Genomic DNA, 15,304 nt, shown 5'->3' with positions numbered 1-15,304 from the left:
ATGGACATGGAGGAGAGGGGTAAGGGTGTAATTGAGGAGAGAAATTTAGAAAATGACTCCTGTAATATGGTCTTCAGATATCCCCATCATTCCTTCACCTCCCCCCCATTCCTTTTTCTATGTTTCTTCTTTCATTGCTTTCTTCTTCAAAATCCAGACCTTTTCCAGAGTGACTTACAATAAGTGCCTTCAGATTATTTGATTTGACTTGATTGCAATAAGGAACCGGAGGCAGTAATATAATAGCAATAAACAAAGTAAAAACACAGACGTTCCAAGCTACCAACACTATGTAGCAGCTCCATAACAGCAGACACTAAAGCTAGATAACTAAAATAATACTAGTGTTAGCAACAACAGGTTGGTTAGTGATTCATCGAGCGAGTGAACGAGAGTAAACAATACAGAGTTAAAAAGCAGAGGTGTGCGTTTGGGTGTCTGTGTCCGGGTTGGAGGACTCCAGATTTCATGCTTATTCCCTTCTGATTCCGGGAGTCTTCCAACCGCGATTTCTGCAAAACCTTTTGGGGTAGTTACCAGGATTTTTTTTAAACCTAGTCTCTTCCATTAAATGTGACTGCCATAGACATTCCAAGTCATTTGGATGTTTGATTAAAATCTTCTCTAGAATATAGTTACTTTAGCAATTCCCCCATTTATTCTACTACAGAAGAACCTACTAAAAAGCTGTTATGCCTTAAGGCTGGGATACCTTGCATGACCTGTATCTATCTGTTTGACATTAAAAAGTAAATCGCTTTCATTTATGTAATATCATTCTGAGTGTAACGATGTTGTGAAATACCCTCAGGTTAAAGTATGAGTATGTATGTATGTATGTGTCACATTACGTGACATACCTATCATCATCATCATCAGTCCTTGATTAAACTGCATAAATGTATTATTTCTTACATTATTACATAAATGAATAAGGAAGTGTTGATTTGATACATCGGAACCTGTGTGTGTGTGTGTGTGTGTGTGTGTGTGTGTGTGTGTGTGTGTGTGTGAGATAAGGTTGTTTTTTGGTTTTAGTTTGTCTCCCAGAGATTAGCACATGACTTCATTTCACAGACACTCAATAGTCCCAAAACAACCAAGAGCAGTTTGCGATCCGAACAAAGCAGAACAATTAATACAATTCTAACTTGGAAGTCTAAATTGGACTCTGCCCTGTGTTCGCTCTATGTGGCCATGATGTAATTCATGGATAAAGTCATACAAGCCAAGCCTAAACAAGGGAGTCCCGTCTTTAGTTCTGAACGCAGTGTGATCCCTTGGCTTTGACCCCGCTGTGAACGCTTGTTGATCATGCAGTGACCGCTCGACGACCATGTGAAAGGTGAGGTTGCGAGGCGCAGAGGGAGTGTGTGAGCGTAGAGGGTTGCTAGTTGGTGGAAACACAAGCTGTAGTCTCGTTCCCATACTATAGAACTGTCTTTCACACCTCCGATATGTTCAACCAAGTGGACATCTCACACGCGCGCTCACACACACAGAATTTCAGAGGCTGCTACAGAGAAGGTGAGATGGAGTGAAAAACAGGATTAGTGAGAGATAAGAGACTGTATAGATAGAAAGTAGGGGGAGGCGAGAGTGAACCATCGCTGGTTGGATCATATGTTCTCGTTCACACACACACACACTTGACTGTCATGTGACTGCCTCCCACAACACTCAAATCAGCGTGAGAGAGAAACCCCCACACATTGTTCGCTCATACGGAATCAGTGGAAAAACAGGTGAAATCACTTGTTTTCATGTCTTCTAAAACCCACAAACAGGTTAAAAGATAAGTGTGTGAATGTATTCGTCCATGTGTACAGTAAACTAGGGTTGGGCGGTATCTAGATCTTCAGTCATACCGTTTCTGTACCATACCGGGGTATACAGTATTACTGAATGTACACACAAAACAATTTAGGTAACAAGCTTCATCTTTACATCTAGCCCCTTAGCTAGCAGTTAGCAAACCGGATAACATTTATTTGACACATCTTAGATTTGTTATATACTTAACTTATGGTTATAAGCCGTGGCGTAGCACGCAACCCCGCGAGGCAGGGGTATAGTATAAACACATGTATTATTTTTAACGGTATTGAAAATCATACCGTCTGTATTTCAAAATACCCCGGTATATCGCCTAAGCCGACAGTAAACACACAATGCTTGGCGGTTAGTGAGACCAGAGTGGTTAGCGGCTAGCAGACATGGTTATTGTAGTTAGCACCAAAGTAGCCAGACGGCTAGGGCCAGATGCTAGCTAGATGGCTAACCAGAAACTAGCTAGCAGATGTGGACACTAACAGTGCTACACAGACAGACAATTAGGCAAGAAGCTCTGCTGTCCATGTGACAGACTTACTGATGATGCTGCAGACAGACAGGCAGTACAACAAGATGTAGTTAAGTGAGACCACAGGTTAGCGAGAACTAGCGAGGTTAACAGCTAGCTAGTCAGAGGTAACTAGCCGCCATGGACACTACACGCAGACAGAGAAGTAGTCTGTGTGACTGACTTACTAACAGTGCAGCCGCAGACAGGCAGTACAAGTGGTGGTTAGTGAGACCAGAGGTTAGCATGTAACGTGAAGTATTATTAGCGTGGTTAGCAGCTAGCTAGCCAGAGGGCTAACGGAAGAGGCAAGCTTTCAGACGTGGACACGCAGACAGACAGGTAGATAGGATGCTGTCTGTGACTGACTTACTGACGTTGCTGCATACAGACAGGCAGTACTCCTCCGACTCAAAGTTATTGCGGTTGCCACCGCAGCCGCCATAGATGAACTGGGCACAGCGGCCCTCCTCGTGGTCAAAGTACCAGCGTGCAAGCATGGCACGGCATGGGCCCGTCTCCGCATTCGACCAACACACCTCTGGTGGGGGGACGAGGAGCCGTCAGCACACACACACAGAGCGAGTCCCAAATGGCACTCGGCCTATTCCCTACATAGGCCTCTGGTCAAAAGTAGTGCACTATGAGCCTTGGTCAAAAAGTAGGTGGACTATATAGGGAATAAGGTGCTGTTTGGAAAGTATACTTATAATCGTACAGGCATGAGCATACCAATGGTGTGTGAACTTATGGGGGGGGTGGGGATTTAGCTGAATTCCTACTGATTTACAGTGGTAAGTTTCTAGATTTGCCCCCCCCTCCCAATTCCACCCCTGCATACACTCACTCAACCTTTAAATAGAGAAGCAGAGTAAATGATGTACACACACACACACATGGCCCTCCCAGTTCCTCTCACCTCTGACCACTTCCTCCACAGACTCAGTGGTAGTAGTTGTCGTGGTAGTCATGGCAATGTTGGTGGTGGGCTCGCTATCGTCGCGCTCGTCAATGACGTCATCATCATCATCCTCCTCGTCCTCATCCCCGTCTCCATCCTGGTCGTTGTCCAGCACCTCCTGCCCCTCCTCCTCATCATCATCTTCCTCTACCATGGCTGGGGCCGTCTCCTCCGTCTCCTCCTCCTCTTCCTCCTGTTGCTGCTGGGGCGTGGATTCAGCTGGCTCTGCTGCCCCCCTTGCCATACTGAGAGAGGGATGGAGGGAGGAAGAGGGATGGAGGGAGGAAGAGAGGGATGGAGGAAGAGAGGGATGGAGGAAGAGAGGGATGGAGGGAGGTGGAGAGAGGGAGAAAAATAGGAGGGGTGAGGATGTGTGTGAGTAATGTTGTTATGAGTGAGTGTACTGTATGTGTGTGAGTGCTAGTATAAATAGAATCTCGTTCCCAGACACTTCCGCCCAGACTTTTTGTCTGGTGGACCAGCGTGTCAAACTTGGCCGCTGTTGGCCAATACAGAAAGACCGGTAGAAACTCCTGGCGCATAGGCATTGGCTTAATGTACCAACCAATCATATTCCACAGCACCTTCCCCCTAGCCCTCCCCTGTATGTGTCTTGCGCACTTCAGTTTACGTTGCCCTTATGTTGCGCCTCGCAGTCGTGTGATTAGCTAAAATTAAATAAAATACTTTACTCAGTAGGTCACTCCCATAGCATTCTATGGTCCCTCTCACTAAGGCCAACTTTGAATCGTTGATATGGCTGATATGCACTGTGCGCAATAGCCTGGGGACGAGGACAGTATAAGTATGAATTTAAGTGAGTACTGTATGAGCTCCTGTGTGTGTGTGTGTGTGTACCTGTTGTCAGTGTAGTCAGTCTCGGCTCCTCCCCACCACACATCCGAGTCATCCTCGTCCTGCTCAGTGCTGTCGGTCTCCCTGTCTGACGGACAGCACACAAACTCCACCCCCCGGAAACGGTCGATGCCGCACGGCAACAGCATCCCGTAGTCGTGGAGATTTAAAGTGCGGTCTCCACAGGACTGGGTGAGAGAGGGATGGGGAAGTTAAATCAAGGGCAGCGTGTATCAAGAGTAGGAGGGCTGATCTAGGATCAGTTACCCCTGTCCATGCCATTCTATTCATGGTTATGTAAAAGGCAAAACTGATCCTAAATCGGCACTGAGATAATTGATCCATATGGCTCCAGGTTTTGTTAATTATACACTACATGAACAAATGTATCTGGACACCTGCTTGACAAACATCTCATTCCAAAATCATGGGCATCAATATGGAGTTGGTCCCCCCTTTGCTGCTATAAACAGCCTCCACTCTTATGGGAAGGCTTTCCACTAGATGTCAGAATATTGCAGAGGGGACTTGCTTACATTCAGCCACAAGAGCCTTAGTGAGGTTGGGCACTGACGTTGGGCGATTAGGCCTGGCTTGCAGTCAGCGTTCCAATTCATCCCAAAGGTGTTCGATGGGGTTGAGGTCAGGGCTCTGTGCAGGCCAGTCAAGTTCTTCCACACAGATCTCGACAAACCATTTCTGTATGGCCCTCGCTTTATGCACGGGCCATCGTCATGCTGAAACAGGAAAGGGCCTTCCCCAAACTGTTGCTACAAAGTTGGAAGCACAGAATTGTCTAGAATGTTGTAGCGTTACGATTTCCCTTCACTGGAACTAAGGGGCCTAGGCCGAACCATGAAAAACAGCCCCAGACCATTATTCCTCTTCCACCAAACTTTACAGTTGGTACTATGCATTGGGGCATGTAGCGTTCTCCAGGCATCGGCCAAACCCAGATTTGTCCGTTGGGATGCCAGATGGTGAAGCTTGAATCATTACTCCGGAGAACGCGTTTCCACTGCTCCAGAGTCCAATGGCGGCAAGCTTTACACCACTCCAGCCAACACTTGGCATTGCGCATGGTGATCTTAGGCTTGTGTGCGGCTGCTTGGCCATAGAAACCCAATTCATGAAGCTCCCGACGAACAGTTGTTGTGGTGACCTTGCTTCCAGAGGCAGTTAGAAACTCGGTAGTAAGTGTTGCAACCGAGGACAGATGATTTTCACGCGCTACGCACTTCAGCACTTGCGTTACCATCCAGTCAGCTTGTGTGGCCTAACACTTCGTGACTGAGGCGTTGTTGCTCCTAGACGTTTCCACTTCACAATAATAACACTTATAGTTGACCGGGGCAGCTCTAGCAGGGCAGAAACTTTACAAACTGACTTGTTGGAAAGGTGGCATCCTAAGACAGTGCCGAATTGAAAGTCACTGAGCTCTTCATTAAGGCCAATGTTTGTCTAGGGAGATTGCATGGCTGTATACTTGATTTTATACACCTGTCAGCAACGGGTGTGGCAAAAATAGCCGAATCCACTGACTTAAAGGGTCCACATACTTTTGTATATATAGTGTATTACTATACACTAATTTCATAGATGTTTTGGTTTTATGCACTTCAAGGTGGAGTATATGGGGATATTATATGGCCTACATGAACTAGTAAGTACTCTGTATCCAACTAAGACAGATAAAGATAAGAATATTTTTTATTATTTTACCCTGTAAGACAAACAGACATAGAAACAATCAAGACAGACACAGAGGGTCAACACTTGTGGGTGCTGCCCCTACTGCAGATGGAGTGGCTTTCTGTAAAATGTGTAGCACGTATGTGTGTACAAGTGATCTCACCTCTTTAGCCACAGTGTGCCAGTGCAGGTGGCTCTCACACTTGTCCATGCGCTCCTGGTGCAGGAACTTGCACTTATCAGGAACCAGCAGGGCATCACTGACAAACTCCCCCACTGCAACATACACAGACAGAGCCAAATATACAGACATAAGAAAAAAAGAAAAAAAACTGCCAACAATAAAATAACCACTTTTTACTAAGGGATGGAACTCAAATAGTACAAACGCACACTTAAATCTCAATTTATCCCTCAATCTCGTTCTCTCCCATAAATCTATTTCTCTCCCCCCTCACATACACATATTTTCCCCATACACACACACACACAGGCCTCCCTATCCCCCACACACAGTGTATTTATACCTAGGCATCGGTACGGCACCACGATGTGCAGGTGACTGCGGCACTGCTTGCGGCCCTTCTTGCACCAGTTCTGGACACTGACTGGCTGGTTGGCCTCCACCACGTTGGTGATCTGCAGCTCAGGGTATACCTGGGAGAGAAGAAACACGGAGTCTGTATCATTATCTCCCTTCACCCCCCCATCCCATTTTCTATCTATGATTGATCTCTCCCTCTACACCTCCCTCTCTCCCACATCATCACCCATCTGTCCCACCAGTCGTTCACAGGGCGGTGAGCACTCTCTTTCGCTCTCTCCCAATCACTATTCGTCTACATCCTCCCATCTGTCGCTACCATCCGGTCACAGCCCTCTTTCTTACTTACTACCAATGCCTCTCTCCCCCTCTCCCTCCCCCCTCTCTATTATGTATTTCTATGGACATTATAGTTGGTCCTCTGTAGCTTAGTTGGTAGAGCATGGCACTTGCAATGGCAGAATACTGCTACTACTAATAATAAGGTGGGTGCTTACAATTGTCCTATTTCATACGCGTGCAAGTGTGTATTATACGCATGTGTGAATTAGAAATTAGTTTTTTTTGCATATCCCACTCCTCCTGAGATACCCTCGGAGAGTGCCATTACTGACGGTGACCCTAGAGCAATTAGGGTTAAGTGCTTTGCTCAAGGGCACGTCAACAGATTTTTTTCACAGAGCCCGCTCAGGGATTCGAACCAGCAACCTTTTGGCCCAACACTCTTAAAGGGATACTTTGGGATTTTGCCAACGAGGCCACTATCTACTTCTCTAGAGTCAGATGAACTCGTGGGTAACATTATGTCTCTGTGTCCAGTATGAAGGAAGTTAGACGTAGTTTCGCAAGCTAATACTGACTAGCGTGTAGCGCAATGACTGGAAGTTTATGGGTATCTGCTAAAATGTATGCACGTTTGACTAAGTCACCTTTGAATAAAAGCATCTGCGAAATGACAAACATGTTATTATTATTATACACTACCGTTCAAAAGTTTTAGAACACCTACTCATTTCAAGGGTTTTTCATTATTTTTACATTGTACAATAATAGTGAAGATATCAAAACTATGATGTAACCAAAAAAGTGTTAAACAAATCTACAAATATTTTATATTTGAGATTCTTCAAATCGCTACCCTTTGCCTTGATGACAGCTTTGCACACTCTTGTCATTCTCTCAACCAGCTTCATGAGGTAATCACCTGGAATGCATTTCAATTAACAGGTGTGCCTTGGTAAAAGTTCATTTGTGGAATTTCTTTCCTTCTTAATGCATTTGAGCCAATCACTTGTGTTGTGACAAGGTAGGGGGGATATTCAGAAGATAGCCCTATTTGGTAAAAGACCAAGTCCATATTATGGCAAGAACAGCTCAAATATGCAAAGAGAAACAACAGTCCATCATTACTTTAAGACATGAAGGTCAGTCAATACGGAAAATTTCAAGAACTTTGAAAGTTTCTTCAAGCGCAGTAGCAAAAACCATCAAGCGATCTGATGAAACTGGCTCTCATGAGGACCGCCACAGGAAAGGAAGACCCAGAGTTACCGCTGTTGCAGAGGATAAGTTCATTAGAGTTACCAGCCTCAGAAATTGCAGCCCAAATAAATGCTACACAGAGTTCAAGTAACTTCTCAACATCAACTGTTCAGAGGAGACTGTGTGAATCAGTTCTTCATGGTCGAATTGCTGCAAAGAAACCACTACTAAAGGACACCAATAAGAAGAGACTTGCTTGGGCCAAGAAACCCGAGCAATGGACATTAGACCAGTGGAAATGTGTCCTTTGGTGTAGAGTCCAAATTGGAGATTTTTGGTTCCAACCACTGTGTCTCTGTGAGACGCGGTGTGGGTGAACGGATGATCTCCGCATGTGTAGTGCCCACTGTAAAGCATGGAGGAGGAGGTGTGATGGTGTGGCGGTGCTTTGTTGGTGACACTGTCTGATTTATTTAGAATTCAATGCACACTTAACCAGCATGGCTACCACAGCATTCTGCAGCGATACGCCATCCCATCTGGTTTGCGCTTAGTGGGACTATCACTTGTTTATCTACAGGACAATGACCCAACACACCTCCAGGCTGTGTAAGGGCTATTTTACCAAGACGGAGAGTAATGGAGTACTGCATCAGATGACCTGGCCTCACAATCACCAGATCTCAACCAAATTGAGACGAGTTGGACTGCAGAGTGAAGGAAAAGCAGCCAACAAGTGCTCAGCGTATGTGGGAACTCCTGTTGAAAAAGCATTCCAGGTGAAGCTGGTTGAGAGAGTGTGCCAAGAGTGTGCAAAGCTGTCATCAAGGCAAAGGGTGGCTTTTAGAAGAATATAAAACATATTTAGATTTTTTGGTTACTACATGATTCCATGTGTTTTTTCATTGTTTAGATGTATTCACTATTATTCTACAATGTAGAAAATAGTGCAAATAAAGAAAAACCCTTAAATGATTAAGTGTTCTACTTTTGACTGGAAGTGTATATTAAGTTATTGTATCGTATCCTATCATATTGTATCCAACCCCAATCTCCATACCTCCTGACAGTACTGCAGGATGCCCTCCTTGGTGCCGATACAGCTCTTGGTGCCGGAAGGGTCCGACTCCCACTTGCCACTCTGGACATCCACGTGCATGTTGAGCTTCCCACAGAACATGGCCACCTGGGGCTCCGCCAGCAGGCCCATCCCACCATCTGTCGGCACCTTGAGAGGAGGGAGGGAGGGGAGGGATGGATGGAGGAGAGACAAAAAGAGATATGTTCATTTACTCTCGTTCTGTAGTATTACAATGTGCCAATGGCAGCTATACAGGGGGGCATGTGCGAGAAGTAAGAAACCCAAATGGTCAGCAGAAAATACTTGATACAACATTTTACTAAATAGGTTCCTTTCATTTAACTTTTATTTCTACAGGTTACTGTCATTGTTGTTTGCCACTGAGACCTGTTCAAGATGGCAGCAGTTTCCAAACACACGCTCCACAAAGAATTGACAATACATGACACATAGAACAATATAATAAAGGTTTAAAAATAAATTTTCGTAAAACGTCATAATGATGTAGAGACGGGATGGACGAAGGGAATGGAGAGGACAGAGGGATGGAAGATTGGAGAAAAAAAAACTACAAATGTGTAAGGGGAGAGAACGGGGCAATGATTCAAGAAAAAAAAGCGGGAGAGGCAAGAATAAGAGGAGAACAAAGATGGGAAAATAGGGGGAAGATGGCTTGAGGTGTAAGCGGGGGAAAAGACAAAAAGGGTTGAGGGAGGAGATATAGGCCCTTTATTAGTAAACTACTTTTGACCAGGGCCCAATTGAGTGCCCTTTGGGATAGAGGCACAGATTAGAGTTTGGGTGCCGTTTCAGGCATTGACTTGTTACATCGAGGCTCCGGTGTGAGTTTTCCCCTTAGTACAGGTCTAGGATCAGCTTCCCCTCCCCCAATCCTAACCGTAACAATGTGTGGGAAATGCAATACTGATCCAAGATCAGCGTCCTAGGGGAACATTCACACTACACCCATCAATGGTAAAAGAAGAGGCTACTGTAGACTTTCCTACTGAATTGTGATTGACAAACCCATAGCACCACTGCAGACTCTTACGAAACCTTCCCAAACCTATCAAGCTTTTACACACGCACGCAAGCATATTGGACGGCATGCACGCACACTCACTGCACACACACAGACACAAACACACATGCACGTATCCTAGATATCCCACAGGTGGCAGCACTGAGAAAGAACATGTACTGTAGTATGCCAGGCTGCCAAGGGGTTTTCATGCTTGGCTTACGTGTGTGTGTGTGCACCTTTGTTGTCCATCCGGTGCCTATTCACGGGTACTAATTATATTATGTAACTGTATTCATGTGTGTACATCTATCTCTGAGAGTATGTGAGTGTGTATGTGTGTCCATTGCTACTGCATAAGGAGGTTTTGTAATGAGGATCCTGTAAGGGAGGTGGGGACAAACGAAAGACTGAAAGACAGCATTGTACTAGAGAACGAGGGAGGAGAAAGAGGGAGAGCGAGAGGAGAGAAAGAGAGACCGATTGCATTGTGTTTTTCTATAATCTTGTTAGTGGTTTGGCAGTAAAACAAATGTTTGTGAAGTAGAGGATGACATACTGTGAATGGACTTGATTCTCTTACGAGCTAATGCACAATGTAATCCTTATCCACACACACACAGTGCACGCACATTCACAGACACACGCATACACACACACTTTCATTACGACACTCGTCCATTCATATGCATGCGCACTCAGTGCACTGTGCATGCACACATTCGGGCATGCACGTCTACACACACAAACAAACTCAGACAGATCAGATTGCAGTGTAGTTCTATGAGGGACGGATGTGTCGCCTAAAGAAGTTAAGTTCAAGTCAACCTGTTAGGCCACATGCCCTAGCGCCATGGAAATCTGTAAATCCCACACACGTTCGCTCATATGGAATCAGTAGAAAAACAGGTGAAATCACTTGCGTTAGTGTCTTCTATCAATCAAATGTATTTATAAAGCCCTTTTTACATCCGCAAAGGTCAAAGTGCTATACAGAAACCCAGCCTAAAACCTCAAACAGCAAGCAATGCAGATGTAGAAGCACGGTGACTAGGAAAAACTACCTAGAAAGGCAGGAACCTAGGAAGAGACCTAGAGAGGAACCAGGCTCTGAGGGGTGGCCAGTCCTCTTCTGGCTGTGCTGGGTGGAGATAAGAGTACATGGCCATTTAAGGCCAGATTGTTATAAAACTGACAAACAGGTTAAAAGATTAGTGTGTGAGTGAATGTATTCGTCCATGTGTACAGTAAACTAGGGTTGGGCGGTATCTAGATTTTCAGTCATACCGTTTCTGTACCATACCGGTGTATACAGTATTACCGAATGTGCACACAAGGGTTGCTATTAAAAAATAAATAAAATGCAATCCACAAAGCAATTTAGGAAACAGGGATCTTGATCCAGGAGGGGATTGAATGTCTCTGCTGTAACCAAGAAGCTTGATCTTGACATCTAGCCCCTTAGCTAGCAAGTTAGCAAACCGGATAACATTTGACACATCTTAGATTTATTGTATTTATACTAAACTTATAGTTCTAAGTAGTGATGTGGCACCCCCCCCCCAAAAAAAGTATATACATATATTCTTTTTTAACAGTGTTGAAAATTATAGTCTGTATTTCAATAGCCGTCATTTCTCAAAACAAGAATATACCGATGAGTTTCAGAAGAAAGTTCTTTGTTTATGGCCATTTTGAGCCTGTATTCGAACCCCAAAAATGCTGATGCTCCAGATACTCAACTAGTTTAAAGGCCAGTTTATTGCTTCTTTAACTTCACTAGGGTAGGGGGCAGCATTAGGAATTTTGGATGAAAAGCGTGCCCAAAGTAAACTGCCTGCTACTCAGGCCCAGTTGCTAATATATGCATATTATTAGTAGATTTGGATAGAAAAAACTCTAAAGTTTCCTAAACTGTTAAAATAATGTCTGTGAGTATAACAGAACTCATATGGCAGGCAAAACCCTGAGGAAAACCCATCCAGGAAGTGCTTCTATTTTGAAAGGCTGTTTTTCCATTGAAAGCCTATCCACCATACAAAGACTTATGACCCAGTTCACGATCTCTATGGCTTCTTCTACGTGTGGCCAGTCTTTAGGCATTGTTTCAGGCTTTTACTCTGAAAAATGAGGGAGATACTGCACTTTCTGTGAGTGGACTGTGGACATTTCCAGACATGAGTCCACCGTGTGACCAGGAGCGCGCTTTCTTTGTTCCTCCTTTTCTATTGATGAAGCTTTTGTCCGGTTGAAATATTATTGATTATTTGACAAAAACAACCTGAGGATTGATTTTAAACATCATTTGACATGTTTCTATGAACTTTTATGGTACTTTTTTAGATTTTTTGTCTGTTTGTTGTGACCGCACTTTGTTCCAATGGATTGCTGAACAAAACGCACCAACAAAACAGAGGTTTTGACATTATCGAACAAAACTAACATTTATTGTGTAACATGGAGTCTTTGGAGTGCAACCATATGAAGATCATCAAAGATAAGTGATACATTTTATCGCTATTTCTGACTTTAGTTTACTCCTCTTCTTGGCTGCTAACTGTTTGTAATGATTTGTCTGCTGGGCGCTGTTCTCAGATAATCGCATGGTTTGCTTTCACGGTAAAGCATTTTTGAAATCTGACACAGCAATTGGATTAACAAGAAGTTTATCTTTAAGCTGGTGTATAACATTTGTATCTTTTATGTATGTTTATTATGACAATTTCTGTTTTGTTGAGTTTCACGCTCTGCAATTTCACCGGATGTTGTTTGAGACAGTGGATTATTGAACAAAACGCGCCAACAAAACTGAGGTTTTTGGATATAAACATGGACTTTACCGAACAAAACAAACATTTATTGAGTAAATAGGAGTCTTGTGAGTGCAAACATATGAAGATCATCAAAGGTAAGTGATTATATTTATCACTATTTCTGACTTGTGTAACTCCTCTACTTGGCATGTTACTGTTTGTAATGATTTGTCTGTTGGGCGCTGTTCTCAGATAATCGCATGATATGCTTTCGCCGTAAAGCCTTTTTGAAATCTGACACTGTTGTTGGATTAACAAGAAGTTTATCTTTAAACCCATGTATAACACTTGTATGTTTCATGAATTTTTATAATGAGTATTTCTGTTTTTGAATTTGGCGCTCTGCAATTTCACTGGATGTTGCCCACTGGATGCTAGCGTCCCACACCCCCTAGAGAGGTTAATCAGCACAACAGTTTTCAGCTGTGCTAACATAATTGCAAAAGGGTTTTCTAATGATCAATTAGCCGTTTAAAATGATAAACTTGGATTAGCTAACACAATGTGCCATTGGAACACAGGAGTGATGGTTGCTGATAACGGGCCTCTGTACGCCTATGTAGATATTCCATAAAACATTTATTTTTAAATCACCCGTTTCCAGCAACAATAGTCATTTACAACCTAAACAATGTCTACACTGTATTTCTGATCAATTTGATATTATTTTAAATGGACAAAAAAAGTACTTTTCTTTCAAAAACAAGGACATTTCTAAGTGACCCCAAACTTTTGAACGGTAGTGTGTAATATATATATATATTTTACACACATACATAAAAAAAAAAAAATGTATATACATTCATATTTTATACAATGCTGCGAGCTTCAGGCCAGACCCAAGCTGATACAATGTTTCAAGTTCATTGCAGACAGCCCATGCGTAGCCACTGTACTGTATAGGATATAATTTTTTAAAATCAGGATATTTTTTACCTGCAGGATGAAATGTTTTTATTTGTTTGCTTTATGTAGGCTTTTTTACATAGTTGTCAATGGTAATAGAAGTTACTTTTTAATGTTTGTATCATTTTCATTTCGATATAATTTTGATTAACCACATGACAATGATTGTGAAGACGGTATTATAAATTAAATGAAACTGTTCCACAAAAATATGCATACGAAAATCATAACTGGCACGCAGATCAGTAGAAATGCTAAAATAAATTGGCATTCCACATGCGAAAGGTTGTAGTCTGTTACCAGCAACTTTAGGAGAATAACCTCAGAATCTGCGAAAGCCAGCAGGGGGATGGTCGGGTCAGGTTATCTTGATCTCTGGCTCCCTCATAAGTCATTTGTGTCTTATTTCATCAAACAGTGCGCTTAAAGCATCAGGCAAGCTCAATACATATAGTTCATTTCATTAAAACACATAGGGTGTGTCTATATGGAAAAATACAAGTTTAACATTTTTTTTTTCAACCAATCTATTGCTCGAACTTTTGTTCGACAAAGCTTTTTTTTTCTCCCTAAAACACTGGTAAGTAAGTAATGTTTAGACACTGTTTTACCCACTTCATATGTATATACTGTATTATGGTCCAGACTTATCCTATATAAACTACTGTTGTATCCTTTTCTATTCCTATACTGTCCATGTCTATGCACACCATCATATATATTTATATTCCGGACTCTGACATTGCCCATCTTGATATTTTTTTAAAATTCCTTTCTTTTAATTTGGGGGATTTGTGTGCATCGTTAGGTATTACCTCACTGCTGGAGCTAGAAACACAAGCATTTTGCTGCACCTACGATAACATCTGCAAAATAAGTCTACGCAACCAATAAAATCTGATCTGGTAAGGTTTGAGGAAAGGGAGACTGACAAACCCACATTACACAAACTGGTGTAATAATGTTGTTTCCATGTCATTTCAACCAGAAAATGTGATGACTTCGAATTAACGTGGAAATCTGATTGGATTTGCAAAAAGTCATCAACGTAAAAGGTTTTCACTCAACTTTAAAACTAAATCCAATTTCATGGTTAACATTTGTCGATTTCACGTTGAACTCAATCAAATGTAAATCAAAACTAGCCGTTAAACTGATGTCTTCGCCCAGTGGGTAGATACGCAGTTAGAGGAAACATCTGCTTGTCAGTCATGTCATTTCCTTCTGTATATTTACAGTAGTTAAAACGGTACACCTCCCTTGTGATGTGTGTGCAAGATCAGAGAGTCTTAGTTCTGCTCTACAAGAAATCAATGGTGTAGAACAGGGTTCTCCAACTTTTGATCCAGCCCTGCAGTTACTGACAAACTTGATTCAGCTAATTCCGTTCCAGAGACACAACATTTTATTAGTTTAATATTTGAATAATGTGCATTACTGCAGGGCTGGATCGAAAGTATGCACAACAATGACTGGAGTTGTAGAACCCTGGAGTAGATAGGGTCAGATATGACATGATGCTCCTATACCCACATTATCGTCCCAACCCAAACCGTATCGCTTGGATATTTTCTTTTCACATGGCTAGGTCCAGCCGCTAAAAGCGAG

General features: G+C 42.9%; 1 protein-coding gene across 2 annotated transcripts in view; it reads right to left on the bottom strand.

Moving 5' to 3' along the window:
* The window catches only part of LOC120051216 (amyloid-beta A4 protein-like), a 37,517-nt gene that overhangs the window by 9,095 nt on the left and 13,118 nt on the right, over positions 1 to 15,304 (bottom strand). Inside the window, exons 2-7 of one of the 2 annotated variants that reach the window (XM_038997951.1) lie at positions 8,936 to 9,103; positions 6,377 to 6,506; positions 6,013 to 6,125; positions 4,161 to 4,345; positions 3,261 to 3,547; positions 2,715 to 2,882 (exon numbers count right to left, since the gene is read on the bottom strand). In XM_038997951.1, the coding sequence (XP_038853879.1) occupies positions 2,715 to 2,882; positions 3,261 to 3,547; positions 4,161 to 4,345; positions 6,013 to 6,125; positions 6,377 to 6,506; positions 8,936 to 9,103 (1,051 nt within the window). The remainder of the gene's footprint in view (positions 1 to 2,714; positions 2,883 to 3,260; positions 3,548 to 4,160; positions 4,346 to 6,012; positions 6,126 to 6,376; positions 6,507 to 8,935; positions 9,104 to 15,304) is intronic. The other variant, XM_038997952.1, reaches the window with a different exon arrangement.

Source organism: Salvelinus namaycush, chromosome 7, assembly GCF_016432855.1.
Source record: "Salvelinus namaycush isolate Seneca chromosome 7, SaNama_1.0, whole genome shotgun sequence".
NCBI lineage: Eukaryota > Metazoa > Chordata > Actinopteri > Salmoniformes > Salmonidae > Salvelinus > Salvelinus namaycush.
Note: the sequence above shows the minus strand (reverse complement) of the source record. Positions and strands in the feature narration are given on the sequence as shown.